Source organism: Tachypleus tridentatus, chromosome 7 (assembly GCF_004210375.1).
Source record: "Tachypleus tridentatus isolate NWPU-2018 chromosome 7, ASM421037v1, whole genome shotgun sequence".
Lineage (NCBI taxonomy): Eukaryota > Metazoa > Arthropoda > Merostomata > Xiphosura > Limulidae > Tachypleus > Tachypleus tridentatus.
Window position 1 is genome coordinate 40,446,471 of NC_134831.1, and position 17,235 is coordinate 40,463,705.

A 17,235-nucleotide genomic window follows, 5' to 3' on the forward strand; every position below is an offset into this window, starting at 1 on the left:
CTAAAAATACATCAGGTAAGTTTAGTTAGGTTTAGAGTATGACATGTGGTGGTTATATTAAGTCCTTATTTATTCAATACCATGTTTATCTGATTCAAACAATGTTGCTATGTGCTATTTATTGAAGAGAAGCTATATTTATTAGATAAAAATTAATCTTGACAAAGTATATTGTTAATAAAAATAGTTACCTATTTTGACCACATGCCACTGTGATAGGCCAGATCATAAGTCAAAGTTAGATCCATGCCAGTTTACTATGTATTTCTTATGAATTATGGCTGCATGTGTTTATTACTATAATCAGTAAAATATACTGAGTGGCATTAAAAATGCACAAGTAATAAAATGGTATGCACATCTAAAACTTATGTTTAACCTAGCATATTAAAATTGTTTAACTGTACTTATGTTGTTGCGTTTTTAATGCCTCTCAGTATATATATCAATGCCAATTAAAAACCCTCAGGGCTGGACAGAATTATTTAATAGATCCTCATATTCCTAATAACATGTAACATTAAATATGAAATTTTATAAAAACTTGTAAGTTTAGTTCATTCTCTTATTTGCTAGCTTTTGAATACTGAAAAATCATTTTTAGGAACATTTTAGAACAGACATACTTATTAAATCTGTAGTGTGTTATTACATGCTTCTGTTACTGTACTTGAAGAATTTTATTATAATGGAGCTTACAATGCACACATCCAAAACTTGGATCTTGGAAACTACTGCACCAATCATAACTGGGTAATAATTTTATACCTAGGTAGTATTTTTATAACTCTGCAATAAATAAAACAACAGAAATTTTCACAAACGTTTCAGATTTAACCAATAAAAATAAGTTTCAAATATAATATAATAAAGAAAACAATCTTTAAAAAATATTTGTTTTTCTTTGGTAAAAATCCCATTAGTGTTTCAATAGAAGAATAAGGCACTTTTATTGATAACTGTGTCTACAAAGAAATACTTCAATAAAATCTACTCTGTAATGTAATGTTGTGATGATGGCTCATTTTGAAACTAAAATTTTAATAAAATCCTTTTTCTCATGGACAGTAAACATTAATGAATGTCAAGTATGAGTACACTATCGTAGAACTGTCAGATAATTCTAGAAAAGGCTGCAGACCTAATATTGTTCTGCAGCAACCTTTAGTTATACTTGTCCAGGGGGTGGGTATTTCTACTAGTTTTATTAATGAAGGGGAAAAAACATATTACACTTCATCAGCTCAATCTGACTCAACCATAACAGTTATTGTTTGTGTCTGCCATATTCCAGCCAACTCAATAAGCCTTGGTATCTGGCAAAGACCTCATCTGCACTGGACAAATGAGGTAGTATAATTTGTTTCAAATTTCATGTAAAGCTATGCGAGGACTTTCTGCATCAGCTCTCTCAAATTTAGTAGTGAAAAACTAGAGGGAAGGAATCAAAACCCACTACCAATTCTTAAGCTTCTCTTTTTACCATCACATTATAATGCCCTCATACTCTCACCACCTTGCTCTGTCAGGTCCTGTATGAAATAGTGTGTTAGATATCCTTCATGTAAAGATGACAATTTGTACTTTGTACACATAAACATCTTAATGTAAACATGGTTATGCTGTAACTCTTACAATAAACTAATTTTGATAAAACAAAAAGTGTACAAAATGGCATTTTACCGTAATATCCTGACCAACATCTGAAACTGAGGCAAGAAAACTAAACGTAAACATTTTGGTCTTTCGTGGATAAAGAATGAGACTTGTACTGTTGCCGATGTTACGAGTTTCTCCCAAAATCTCTGATGTTTCATCTGATATTTCACACTGTTCGTTGTAATGCTACAAAAATAGATAAAACTTCACACATCTCTGTATAATTACTTACAGGAAAATTTAAAAAAATGTGTTACAACAAGATGAACATAAACATCAGTAGTAGAGTTGGAAATTACAGGGATTCATGTCACAGAAACCAACTGATTAATCAAAATTATGATTAAATTACCCATTACAAATGTAATAATTTAATGGAAATCAGGATTTCTGATTATTAATACCCAAATTAAAATATTCCTATTGTGCTTCTTTGTTGTTAAATGCAATGCAATATAATGGGTAATTTGTACTCAGCTGCAGGATCTTATCAATGTTTTATATATAAATTTTATGTCCCACGACCTAACTCAGTAATTTGCTTCATTCGGATAGTAGGTGCCCCCATTCAGGTTGCTGCCCTTTGCAAACATACTGCTGCTTACACTACCAACAGCATAGCCTTGCTCAACCCAAATTAAACCTAATAATTCAAGTTTGATTAATGTTGATGGCTCACAACCTTGAATTATAGGATTTGTCCTTTCATAGCTACTCAGATTGTTCACCTGGTCTTTGATAAGAAAAAGCAGGCACAATCACAAATTCTCAATTGCTGACTAAAGGGAAGGTAACTATCTGGCAGCTCCACCATCAACTTTTGTTTTGGTGTGAGTAACACTGCATTCACCAATGCAATTGATAAATGGAGCTTTCAATGAATAAACCAGTCAATACCACCAACTTTAATATGTGTAAATAAATGTTCTTATACAATTTTATACAAAACTAATTTAATGAGATAAATATATTTAATAAACATGTTTTTGTGAAAAATAACTGTTTTTTTATTACTTAAACTTATATCAATATTAGCTCTACAAGCAACTAAAGTTTTACCTTAAAATTTCAAGAGATAATTCTGGTATCAAATATTCAATTTTAAACTCGATTAAAAGTCAGGGAACATTAGTTCAACATATAATATTGACTGAACACCTTACCTGATTTGTGAACAAAATGCTCAATTTAGAAAACTTTAGTGGCTGAGGACACTTGGCTCTATGACAGATAAAACAAACTGTCAATAGTAACAAAAACAAACAGTCACATAATTAAAATATCTAAATATCAAGGATGAATGATTATATACTATGAATAAAAAAAATGTATAGGATGAGGAGAAATAAAAATACTCCACTAGTAAAAAAACGTATTTTTTTGCTAGATTTTAACTAATTTTTACCTAAATATACAAATGTACTGAACAACTGGTGTTTTCATTCGGTAATGGTATACATCTGTCTCAATATCTTTTTGACAAATCTGAATTACGACAGACAAAAAAACAGAAAAATATATATTTTTGTTCAGTAAAATTACCTACATTTCAAACAGTTCTGAAACAGCAACAAATGTTAAAGTGGAGCAAACTGCTAAAATGTATTTGTGTATTTTAGGTATTTCTAATATTACATAACACTTGCATACTTTAAGTTCTGATAAATACACATTAACAACTTATATTGTTTAAAACATTGACCTAGAACTGTTACAAAATAATCATCACTCTTTACCTCAGGTGGATCTGGAGTACTACTCGCTCATCTGCAGAGAAAGTTCTGGAAACAAATCTCATCTTGCATTCAACTGTTGAGAGAGTTACGTTTAGAAATATCCTCTTCAAAAACACATTGTTTAATAAATATTGAACACATCAAAAATGAACACTTGGCAACAGCTGTTACAAGTAAAACATTCTTAAAAGTGGTAACTAAGAAATGGTTGTTATTGGATGTAAAGAGTTACTGTGTAGTTGTTAGGTACAAAATATTTCTATGCAGTTGCTAGGTGACTATCAGTTTTTCCCCCATCGCCAAATATAACAATTAATATACATTGTATAAAAGAACAAGTAAATAACTTTGTATTAAAAGAAACTAGAAAAAACATGAATATGAACTGAGATAAGCCTGAGAAATATTCAGTCTCAATATTCACTTCATCTACAAGATGTCCTACATCGCAGGATGGCATCTTCTTTGAATTTCTCCAATACAGACATTGCAATGAGTTTTAATAGGTAGACATATATACACACACACTTAAAAAATTGACCTGTGTTTTTGTACAAGTTCAACTGTAGTAGAAAAAACTAAAATAATCTAAACTTTATATTAATTCCTTAAAGTCACCCTCCCCCCAAAAAACAACAAACAAAACAAACAGATGATTAGGGTTTGTATCTGAAAACTTCATTGCCACACATTTTTTAAAAGTCTATATCTCCCTTTTGTGGATATTATTAGTCAAAGATAATTAAATTGCATGACATTTGTATGTGTGTCCAAAATTATGAATTTTATGTTTTCAAGTTGGACATAAGAATACTTTATGTATGTGTCATACCACACATATATAAAAGAAACTATATAAAAAATGACTTCAAAAGTAAAAAAAAAAATTGTATGTTGATAATTTAAAAAATAAATAAAACCACACATACATAACAGTGTAAAATAATAGTTTTGTGTCATCCAGGCTAATCTTACAACAAATACAAGGTAGTATACAAATAACATTATGTGAACTACAATTAAATCTAAAGTTTAAAAAAATATCCCCCTCCTGTAAGTTATTTAGTGTATGTAATATAACCTTTCCTATAAATATAGCATTTTGGTTTTAATGCAGGAAAATATACCTTCCTTAGATTTCTTTGCTTTGTTTCTCCGATTTAAGATAGCACCTAAATCCTTAGGTGCCTTTCTGATAATATGATTTGTTTATTTTCACACCTAGTTTAAGAGTTTTATCATGAAGTTATTTTTGGATATCACTTATGTTAATTTTAACTCTAGAGTAATGTTTTATTATAAAAGGAATAATTTGTTGTTCTTTTATGAAGCCTCCTTCTATTACACTTTCTGTATAATGATACTTCATAAGGTAAGATTTTAATTCTATCAATTTGTAAGTGATCCACGAGAGCCAGTTACATGCACTCTGAAAATATTAAAATTCTATCAAAAGACAAAATTCTGAACACCTCTTGAGTAACAAAACAAATGAGATACTGATTAGGGTTTATTAGAAACATAGCTAATTACAGTAAAAATAAGCTGGTAACTTTAAGAATCTGCACAATACTTGGTTACTGAGAGGCTACACTACTATCACTGTTAACAATATTTTTTGATACACAATTCAGACCCAAGAAGCAAAATACTTGGTCAACATTAAATTGAAAGCAACTTACCACATGGAATAATTGATCCCATTTCAACTGTAAAAATTAAAGGATCATTATTCACTGATAATGCTTTGTGCCAAAGTTCTTCTATTTCTTCCTTGTCAACTGTAATTCCCAGCAGAGGAGGAGGAGGAACATTACCCTGAAATAATTGCCATATTTACACTCACATATACATATCTGTCGTGCTCATTAGGGGGAGGTGGGAAACAAGAGCTTATGTTTCTGAATTAATTTATATATTTATTGACAGTACACACAAAAATAGTTAGCAAGTCTAGTAAGGATATGAAGGAGATATGTTCCTGAAATAAGCTATGGAATCCATAAACCTAGATGACATTTGAATATACCATACACAGAAGCAACTACAGTTAAATAGGGGAATCTAATTGTAATAGGGTAGTAAGCTTATGGAATAGTTTGCCCTTGGAGACAGTTGGAAGGAGAGGAGCATACTTCTCTGAAAGTTATAATTTTCCTTCACTGAAAACCTCATTCAGTACTTCCCTCTATATGAAAAATAATTTTTTTATGCATGCCATGAACATACTATCTCTCCACCACTGAAACTGACTGATTCCAATGTGTCTCTTATGCAAATCGTTATGAGTCAACTTTCCACCAATAAGAGTACGATATATTTTTTTGACACATGCTACTTCATCTGTTCTATTCTACCACACTATTACTTTGAACTTTGGCAGAAGATAAAAGCACCAGTTTTCAGTGGGAAGGAAGGACAGGAAGTGTGAGGAGATAAGCACCTATCAGAAATACACTTTCAATATAAAAATTCTGGCTTTTGATATGGTGCCTTTCCTCTGCTTAAATAAATAGCTAGAATCTCATAATAAACAGGTGGAGGGATCGGTGGAAGGGAAAGAAAAAAGGCATCATTTGAAATGGCATTCCCTAAGATCAAACAGATTCTATGATTTGATGTGGGGAACTGTACCATGTCTGAACAGGGTATACTTTCTGCCAATCATAAAAAGATGCCACATATAAGGAAAGAAAACAGGGGAAAATATTCACCTTAAGTTCATAAGACTGGAGGGAATCTAGTATCACACCCAACTCATGAACAGGGCACATGTGAATATGATAAATTAATAGGCTTTCCTGTGAACCGACATATGCTATTTCTTAATATCATCTCACTTAAAGGTGAAATTGACAGGAACCACTCCAAGTGCACTAACATGTTCAGAATAAAAACAATGAAGAATAGCATAAGGGAGAGAACCATAACAATCTGCAGTTACCTCCACTGTGATTCACAAAACTAATGGAATATAAATTGAGGGAGGAATATAGACATCTGTAATGCAGGTGTGAAAACTTATGCTGATTGGCTCTACTTTAAATTTAAAACCCAACCAATGGGAACGTACATCCATGTAGGGGCAGCATGAGGAATCCCAATCAAAGGGGTGAACTGCAATTTTGATGGCTCACTTCCATGTTACATGGTGGAAAATATATAGTTTTCTACACAAGCAGAACACCACCACTTCACTCTCACCTGAATGATTTTATAATAACATTGAGGAGAATGCCTCTCCAGTCCCCCACCCCATCGATTTGGAACTGGAAAGTGGTAAGAACTCTACAACTGTACTAGAAGAAAGGGTGGGTGAAGGGTCCACAGGAATGACAACACTTGACAGTGCAATGGTTGACCACACTGATTTAGCTGATGCAAAGCATGGAAGGGATGGGTAGTTATACCCTTCTGCTTTACCCAAGTAGACCATGAAAGGGGCAAACTTATAAAGCAATTCTATAGCAAGAATAAACATACAAGTGATCTTGTGGAACACCCCATCCCAGCACTTTGTGTTATATACCCAAGAAATTATAATATACAAGTTGGTATGGCTTAACAGAGCAAATTTAAACAGTTAAATAATACCTGGACAGGCACCACTTACAACGAGCATGATCCAAAGAAGGATAATTAATAAAAAGGGTATCAGAGAAGGAAAAAATAAGAAACAAACAAACAAACTTACTCAGACAAAGTCTCACTGAATTCTGATATTCTAGAATAGGTACAGGAAAAGACAATGACCAAAAGAGGAAAAACCAACAATCTGATCCAAATAGTGAGACATGAATGTATTATGGGTAGTTCACGTATCTGATGAAAGAAGTACCTCCAAAGAGCTATGAATATGAAATGCCAAAGTAAAGGTAAGATGCCAGATTGGGTGAGAAAACATGTTGGAATAAAGTATGGGAGGAAGATGAGAATGAAAAAGAAGCCAATTGGAGGAAGAACCATGCCAGATGTACCTAACAATCAACACTGAATGACTAGAAGACCAAGAGGTAGAATAATAACACCTGACAAAGGATCTCTGAGAAATTTCACTGGTCATGAAAAGCCCATGAAAGAGCCTGCACACAAGGGAGATACACTGGAATGAGTCAATTCCAGATGAGGGGAAACAGAAGGCTTGTAGCATGCAGAAAAATGTTTCTGCATAGAGAGGGAAGAACTGGATAAAAATAGTTATTTATGTGAGAGATGGTAGCTTACCATATTTGAAATAATTGTTCCTTTTACTGAAAGCATACAAATATATGTCTCTTTCAAATATATCTACCTACCAGCTGACATACCCACTGAATGCCACAAAGAGGCCAGATATAAATTCAGACCCATGACTATATAGGTGCAAGCTAGGTTTGGGGACAACTTGGTCAAACAGTTTATCAGTTACAAGTGGACACACATGGAAGTTTTTAAAATAATATTTAACTATTCTATTGTGAAAATGATTGCACAATGTACTTACTGAATTAAATCATACAGAATGAATGGTTATAACTAACAATAACTTACCTCTAGAACTTTCTGTATGCCATTCTGAACTGTACATTTTTCTTCTGTGCTACTCTGGATCCCTGACCACTGTAATTAAGGAATATTCCAACTTCTCTTTCATATAATATGCATATATGTAATGCTTTTTCAAATATGTTAAACATATTAATGCAGCAGTGTTACACATCAAAAACATGGTTGTACTACTGTCACAACAGAGTAAGGTAAAGTTGGCTGTAGATATTAAAATTAGACAATGAAGGAACTGATGGGTATGAGTAAACTTAGGTAAAATATCTAAACAAACAGAGATAGTGGTAGTTTTACAAAACTGTTGTTAAATAAAACCTAAAACTGTAAAACATTAAACCAGCAAACTATTAAAGGATACAACTGCTTATGAACTCCAGTCCGAGGGTCAGAAAGTCTTGCACGCTGGCCGACAGATAAGCACACTGCAGTGCTGTAGTTAAGATGTTCGAAACAAGGTATTGCCAACGTTCTGATCGATAATCCCAGAGAACATGACCTAAGAGCCTGTTAATTCACCATTATTTATTTTCAACTAATAAACCAAACACATTAACAATGTTATAATATGAGAACTAGTGTGTTAATTAGGCATCAAAAAAACACTGGAATTTATACAAAAGACCAAGAGTGAAAAAGTAAACTACAATATTTTGCAAAACAGCATAACATAGTATTATCAAATAAAAAGCAAGTTAAACACATCTTGTATATTCTACCTGGCATTTTGTAATGTTTATCTAGTAAGAAAAAGCACTTTTGCATATTATTTTGCAAATACTATGTGAATTTATCTTCCTCACAAACCTACAGGAACAAGAACAATGATACTTACGTCAGAGCTTTGCTATACTCCCTACTATAAAAGTATTCTTCACCCATCTGGACCACTGCAGAGACAAAAACTTTCATTCTGAATATGTTATTTTATAAAAAGTTGAAGAGAGAGATTAAAATAGTACAAAAGAAATAACAAACAGTTACATATATATGTGTGTATATATCAATTATTAAAAGACAATTTTATTGTTTTCCTAAACTTACTATTACTTCATTGTTTTACATTCTCTTGTACTTTTGTGCATATTTGTGAATCAAAACAAATTAAGAGAAATGTTGGAAAAAAATAACGTTTTTATGACAAAATATGAGGGTAATCAACGCATGGTTGTTTCTAATTTTAAACTTGTAGATACGATAGAAAGTATACAGTCACCAGAATCATCCTCCAACTTCTGGGCAACTCTTTTTCTGACAGAAGAGAAGGAATGCCCATTATTCTGAGACAACAAGATGTGGATCACTGACCCTCATATTCAAAGTCCAAGTTATTACTATAACTTTCATCAATTTTATCAGATTTTCTTCCAGCAGGATTAAACAACGTCCAAAAGCTTCTAAGAGACTCTGAAGTCTCAATCAAATCAAGTACTATCTTCTCCGAAGACTACCTGATCATGGCGTTCTACAGCAAACTAAGGTTTCCATTATATGATTAAAGATAAAATGTTTTCTTCAGCAATATTACTAGCAATTTTACTTTTGTTTGTCTAAAAAAATTCCTTTCAGTATAAAGATGATTAAAGACAATGTAATGCTTTTTTATAGAAATTTGTAGCACCTACAAGACGTGTTGAAGTATGAAATATCAATAAATGTTTTATCAACTAAAACTTCTTACACAAATATATCAACAGTTTTTAGTACAATCACTACATTTTTTTTTACTGAAAAAGTGGCATATTCTCTCAAGCTATTGGTATATTCAACACTTTATTCTTTCATTTAAATTGAAGAATTTTTCTTTTTTTTCCCTTTCCTGCAAATGTTTGTTTTTATTCTTTTTTAAAAACCATGACGTGTAAAACAGTCTTTCATACTTCTCAACTTGTATATTAATCTTCCTTACAGAAGTTATTCAATAATGATTATACTGAAACTAGTTTCAAATGCTTAAATAACATATGCTTTTCTTGGTGCTCTAAGATGGGTATAACTATTAAAACTATTAGTAGTAAAGTACATTAGTGTCTCTTATATGGTTAAGGTACAGAGATTAAGAGCTAATAACCTATAAAGTGGCAAATCAAGTATGTAGTTGATACTTACTGAGATGTCTCTTCATGCGAGGTCCACGATACTTCTTAAACTGAGAAATAGCGCTACTTAATAGTGATATAATGATTGTCTAAAAAAATACAAAGGAAATGAATTAAATGGACCTTTATATCAGCAACACAACTATATTTGATATCAAACCTAACCAGAGTTGCATATTTAGAGCCTTTTGAAATTAAAACAGTAAACATTTTGAGAAATATGTTTGTAGTTGTTTCACCTTAAAATAGTTTGAGGGCTAATTTAACCATTAAAATATGTATCTTTGCATCTTAACTTGTAGGTCTAGGAAGAAAATCTCAAACATTATAGACAACAATTCACACAAGTCTTGACTTTAAATAAATTTTACCTTTCACATCTTGGGTTATACTCACAAGCAAGTTAACCATTTAAGATAAAACAACGGAAATTTTGAGTTATGCTTAATTATTTTATCGTGTATAGATCACATACATATTAACTGTAAGTTGTGCATGATACAAACAGTAAGAGAGAAATGCTGTATACTACAAAATCAAAACTTTGGAAGTGATATATCCAGTAGTGTTTGTTTAAGTTACAAAATGTAGGAAGTTCAATCTTAAAAGTTTAGCTCCCATGCCTACAATGGAACTTATGAGCATATTTAACAAGAAATTGTGGAAAGTTGAATTTCAGAGATTTAACTAAAAGGTTAATGATGGAACATAAATAAAATAAGCAACAAACTGTCAAAAGCATGATTTTAACAGTTTAATATAAAGGTCTAGAATGGAATTCACAACAAACTAACTGCCAGACTGTTGCAGACTGGACTTTAATAATTTAACTCAAAGGTATACGATTAAAATTTATAAGCAAAAAACTGCAGAATATTGGATTTTAAAGCATAATTCTCAAGCAAATTCAGCAATATGTTGTTGAAGACTGGATTTTAGAGGTATTTGACACAGAAAACTGTGAGAAACTACAGAAATGGAGTCTAGTATTAAAACTGACATTCTATAAAAGGTAGTTTTGTAACAGAGGTACATCACGAAATCTGTGAAGAACATTAAAACAGAAGAGCTTGTGAAATATTGCAGTTAAAAAGAGTTTGATGCTGAAAAAAATTTGTTGAAACAGCAGTTAAAAAAATAGTATTTTAATAAATTTTAATGTCTTTGTTGTAGCCCAAGTATAAATAAAGTACTCAGCCATGAAATACAGGAGTTCACCAAATTTCTGGAGGATGTGTTTGTTAAATTTTACAGTTTAACAATTACACTTGGAATGAATTTCATTAAAGTAATAGTCTACGGTGAAACCTGTATTAGGCCAGTTACTGACAGGTTAATTTAACAGTTCAATCCTTTTGTAATAGGCTTGGTATAAAATACACAAGTTCATACACAAATTTTCAGAAATTAAGTATTTATACTGTAACTTTTAAAGCAGTGTGTGTATCTTCACAATATTTGGTAAACTTACAGTAAAGATTCCAAGTCTTTTGTACATGAAAATTTAGATTTTTTCTTACAAAATATTTACACTAAGGATTTATTCATGAAAATACTAAATCTGCTTGTATTCGTCTTAGTGCGAAGTGATTTTCATTTCATGATTAAAACACTATTCTTTGTCACAAAAACCTCAAATATTATTTGTGCAATTTCTAAAACCTCCTAAACACATTTCAAATGCTTGTTTTCAGTAAAACTTTATATTTTGTTTTTATTTTCTTTACCCTAACTATACAGGGTCTGTCAATTTGATTGAACTCATAACCACCATAAAAAATTAGGAAATAAATATAAATTATGCTTTTTTCATGCTAAAATGACTAAATTATAACTTGAAAAATGTTTAGTCTAAATAGTTTAAATTTGATAACACTATTCACTTATATGTATTTATCACTTTTATCATACTGAACTCACAGTTTTGCCTAACTAACAATTCAGAAGTTAAAATGACATGGTACAATTGCACTCACGTCACCATATTCAATAATATAAAACAGGCCTTTACAAAGTTACCTGTTTTTGATTGGTTATTCACAACATATACACAAGGAAGTGTATATAAGAGACAATTTCCAAAAATGGAAAGAAGTGGGAAGGACCACTGTGTTTGATTCAGTATAAGCAATATTTCAGCAAACAAAAAAGATAGTAGCTTTTATTACATATTTCAGCTTGTGAATTTTAGCAATTTGAGTTCCTAATTCATATTAAGCTACAGTGCTGGATTCAACATACCAAGCAACACATAAAAAGCAAAGTTTATGGTTTTTTATTATTTACTTTTAAATTAAGGCATTAAAAAATATATAATAGTAAAATATGAATTTTAATCTACAATTGATACCATATCCAATGATATAAAAATGGCTCTTACAAAGTGACCTCTCTTGGCTGTCTGTTAGTGGACTAGTATTTTGTAAAATAGCCACATTTCAATTATTATATATTATATATGTACATATATTTTTACTATTTACAAATAAGTTACTTAATTTCAGTCATATTTTTAATACTTCAAACAGTAAATAAAGAATTATAGAAGATAAGTATCTACTCTAGTTACAAACTTTATACTTGCTTCTTGCTTGCTCTAGGTTGCCAAGCCTTGTCAACTTTCACATATGGAAGATGTGAAACAAAATAATTTTTTGGTTTAAAAAATGAGTTTGAAACAGGCCAAAATAATAAATTACTATATTAATACTATAGAATTACACTATAATTTAACAAGTTTAGTAAATAAGCTGTATTCAGGTCTAAAAAATATGAAATTTTGACCTCACCAAAATCTTATCTTACTTCTTGGCATCTTCTATAAAAAGAGAGTTCTGTATCCATATATTTTAAAAAGACTAAGAAAACCACTAGGAGACATTCTGAACTTCTGATTGATTATTCACACATCATAAACAGAACTAGGTGAACATAAGCATTTCCAAAACTAGAAAGAGGTGGGTGTGGCCAATGTAGCAATATGTCAGAAAACAGAAAAGATAGGAGGTTCCTGTTTTATATTCTAGCTTGTTTGTCAATATCAGTAATTTGATATCCTAATTTAATTTGTACAAAACTATAGACAGTATTTTGACATTACCAACAAATAATTTGCATCAATGCGACATTCAACATACCACAAGACATAAAAATCTATGTTTTTTAATAATTACTTTTAAGTTAAGAAAGTAGCTCATGTATAGTAGTGATATTTGAATCATAATCTATAGTTTGATACAAAACTCATTGAAAATTCATAAAATAGTGGTTCAATAAAATTTTGAATACAAGTCAACAAACATAAAAACCTGGGTTTTGACTGAGACTTCTAATGATAGGGTTAACTCTCCCAACACAGGCTTTGTCAATTTGACTGACTACTTGACCTCTTTGTACTCGTTTAAGATTTCTATAGAATTAATACTTTTAACTTCAATATAGTCACAAAATCTGACATTCTTTCATTAACATTACAAGTTTTTTCACATACAAAAAAATCATACTTTTAGTGAATCATTTTAAATAAACTAAAATAACTATATGTCTGTGAATATATTGAGTATTTGTTTTGAATAGTCCATGTGCAAAATAAATTTTATGTTAAGACTAATAATACTTTTCCTCACCTCAGATTTCATTTGTGTGATTCCCCAAACCTCTTAAATAATTTCAACATTTTTTCCATTAAAACTTTATATTTCATCTGTCATTTTTCTGAACCCCAACTCAAACATAACCGTTCAATTTGATCTTTGATCGACCTCGTGACCACATACACACAATATATATATATATACATAGAATACTCTTTTTTTATTTTTAGAATGACCATAAGTTGTAACATGAGGCTAAACTAGTTTATCCTAAGTAACTTTAAGCTTGTAACAATATACATCTATTGATAATTAACTTTTATTTTATTGACCACTAAAAGATGCTTAACTACTGTCCAGACCACAATAAGTTATAAACCACTTAGGACATATGCAGCTCAAGTTACAATATCAAATCATATGTGCTGTTTGCATACATGCATCATGAACCCTTTTTCATTATATTATTTATTTTACCTAATCTATTCCTAATTAACTGAAAAACATTCCCTATTTTCATATTTTAATTACTTTTATAATAATAAAAATAAAACTAATATGAAACAGAAGAAATAAATAATTTACCCAATCTTCTTTTCTCTTTCTGCCAATTGTTGAGAACAACTAAGACTAGATACTGTATACTAATGGCAGTAGTAGATTAATTTTTTTATTTCATTAAATTAAATAATGCACCAAAGAACATAGACTAATAACGTGCAAAAAACAGACAATTTCCCCTGACTCTCAAAATATTCCTAGATTTCTAGCTATGCAATAAGAGCCATTAAAAATGCATCCAAGATAGCCTTTGTGATTCCTGTGAGTACCAAAGTTGTATTATTAATGATATTGACACTTATCTGTTCATAACACAATGCAATACATCATTTGAAAGATGAAAACCTTGACTTTCTATTAGCCATTGGTAAAATATAATTAAATATAAAATGAGAACTATTAACAATTATTGAAAAAGAAGATGGGTGATTTTCTATTTATAGATCTGTAACCAAACAAAACTGAAGGCTATAAAAAGTATGGTTTATCTGAGCAATAAAGATTCTAAAGGGTCCAATTTACATTTAATTTTTTACATTTTGAAGAGGGTGGTGGATAAAATAGAGAAGATACCTATAGAGAAAATGTGTCTGTGATACTAGTTCACAATTTTTAACAACTAAAATTAACAACTATGTTTGTTGTGAAGTCCATTAAAATAATAGTCTACAATGAAACCAGTATTAGGACAGTTAATGATAGGTTAAATATATTTAGTTTAACAACCACATTTGGTTTAAAGTCATCCATTAAAGTAATAGTCTATAGTGAAATCTATGTTGGGCCAACTAATGATTACACATTCAATTATAAAAACTCTTTTAATTACATTTCATATGCTAATTATCTTTATGAAATAACTTTAATAAAAGTTATTACTCACAGAGTGATTAACTGTGTAAGCTTCCCTGCACTGCAGAGCCTGGATTCCCTTGTTTTCCCTTTGTGGATCAGGAGGTTCAATACCTGATTGGTGAAAATGTAAATTTTGTTTTCATAACTTCTCACAACATTTCTAAAAGATCATTCACTAACAAACACCAATAGCAACTAAAGAGGAACATTTACTGCTTCTTACTCTTGGATCATCCTTGTTTGAATGAATTCTGGAATTTGACTGTTACTCCAATAGTATATTGATAGCTTCAAAATGAAAATTGTTTTTCTGGAAAACCTTTAGCTTTTGGAATTACCACATGAACATTAGGCCAAATCAAAAGACAAAGCTTTTACAAAAAAAAAAATATCTTAAATGTTGTTTCATACAACTTCATCAGGACTGGCAGATTAAATTTCACAAAATGCATTATCTACAAGATGATGTTCATCCCATGGCAACAACAATGCTGAATTATCAAAATATTGTCTGTAATTAACTAAAAAAAACTTGTGTACTTATGAAAATTAAGAGGATTCACTTCCTCTTAAAAATGAAATGTTTAATAGAACTTACTCTGACTACCAGGTCGCCATGGTCTTTGCCCAAAGAATTCCATGTCTTCTTCTCCCTCTAGTGGATCTGGACTTGGATACTCCATTAAATTCTGAAAATTATGGGGAAGGGGAAATCAAATACTTAGCATTATGTATCCTCATACTTAAATATATAAGTTTTATTTTTTAACTTCTTGATCTTTGAGCTACAAATGGAAAACGATCTCAGTAACAAAACCATTTTAAGGTGATAACAAATTCATTTGGTAGTAAATATTGATTTATTCTCACAAATGTTGAAGTAATAATTTGTTAATTTTTTTTAAGATTCTGTAAAAATGGATAGCTAGTCTAGGTATTGAGAATTAGCCAGAAAGAATTACTGTTTGCATTGTTTCTTTAAATATGTTGTAAGGGTTTGGCTAACACCATTCAAACTGTTATTTTACACAGGAATCTGCAAGTTTCTTACTACAAAGGACAAACCTCACAAAGTGAAAAACACAGTTCTTTTCTCATTATAGCATGACTGGCTGCCTGTTGAAAGTAAAACCCTGGATGTTTTGTTTGTGTAGCTGTTAAGCCTTGTTTGACTGCATCATCAAACAGGTCTCCAAAATGACTAAATCTAGAAAGAGAGAAAGATAAAACAATTCATTCAATGAGATCCTTAACACAGATAAGACCAAAGGAAATTCAAGTAACAATAAAATGGACAGAGATAAAACAAGTAGTTTTAACATAGATCATATCACAACACAATCCTATAACAATACAATGTAAAGAGATAAAACTAGTAGTCCAACACATATCTTACTGCAGAATAGATCACAATACAGTCCTCAAACAATATGATGGTGTTTTGTTTATTTGGGAATAAGCACAAAGCTACACAACATGCTATCTGTGTTCTATCTGCCATGGGTATCAAAACCTAGTTTCTAGTGGTGTGAGTCTGCAGACAAACTGACATGCCACTAGGGGGCTTGATGGTGTTAAAACAAGTAGTCTGATACAAACCTTACCACAGATCATATCATAACAGTTATATGACAATATACTGGAGAGGAATAAATCAGATAAACTAACAAATATTGTAACAAACAGAACTAGTTTGAGGAATGAAAAAAATTTGTACCAATGTCATTGTTGAGTATGTAACTATAGTATTCTTAGGGTTTAAATAAGCTACTCCCAGTATGTAAATACAACCTTTCTAGTTTTAACTATAGCATTACTAATATATAACTATACAGTATTAACTTCCAAACAAAGCAAGCTACACATTTAGAGCAAAAATTGAAATACACTTGGCTATCAGTATAGTTAAATTATGTTTCTACTTATAAAGATTACAATGCATTGTCTGTATTTCATTACTTTTAACAAACAGGAGGAATCAATTCCTGGTTGATGCATGGTTTTGATTGTTTTACAGTTATTATTTAACTTTCTTATGGAATTTTATTTTAAGGACACCTAGTTCAAGAAAACCTGTTAATTACTGTCAAATTTTTATTAAACTAAAAGTACTGTATATTCAACAAAGTCAAGACCTAGCTTGGAATGTTTCTAATGGATAAATTTTATAATTAAATTCACACATTTTTC

General features: G+C 30.7%; 1 protein-coding gene across 3 annotated transcripts in view; it reads right to left on the reverse strand.

Moving 5' to 3' along the window:
• gry (trafficking protein particle complex subunit 11 gry) overlaps positions 1 to 17,235 on the reverse strand; it is a 55,559-nt gene that overhangs the window by 23,739 nt on the left and 14,585 nt on the right. For all 3 annotated transcript variants that reach the window (XM_076511254.1, XM_076511252.1, XM_076511253.1), the window contains exons 10-20: positions 16,111 to 16,252; positions 15,644 to 15,734; positions 15,074 to 15,156; positions 10,047 to 10,125; positions 8,773 to 8,827; positions 8,299 to 8,444; positions 7,926 to 7,987; positions 5,078 to 5,213; positions 3,396 to 3,468; positions 2,823 to 2,880; positions 1,684 to 1,845 (exon numbers count right to left, since the gene is read on the reverse strand). In XM_076511254.1, the coding sequence (XP_076367369.1) occupies positions 1,684 to 1,845; positions 2,823 to 2,880; positions 3,396 to 3,468; positions 5,078 to 5,213; positions 7,926 to 7,987; positions 8,299 to 8,444; positions 8,773 to 8,827; positions 10,047 to 10,125; positions 15,074 to 15,156; positions 15,644 to 15,734; positions 16,111 to 16,252 (1,087 nt within the window). The remainder of the gene's footprint in view (positions 1 to 1,683; positions 1,846 to 2,822; positions 2,881 to 3,395; positions 3,469 to 5,077; positions 5,214 to 7,925; positions 7,988 to 8,298; positions 8,445 to 8,772; positions 8,828 to 10,046; positions 10,126 to 15,073; positions 15,157 to 15,643; positions 15,735 to 16,110; positions 16,253 to 17,235) is intronic.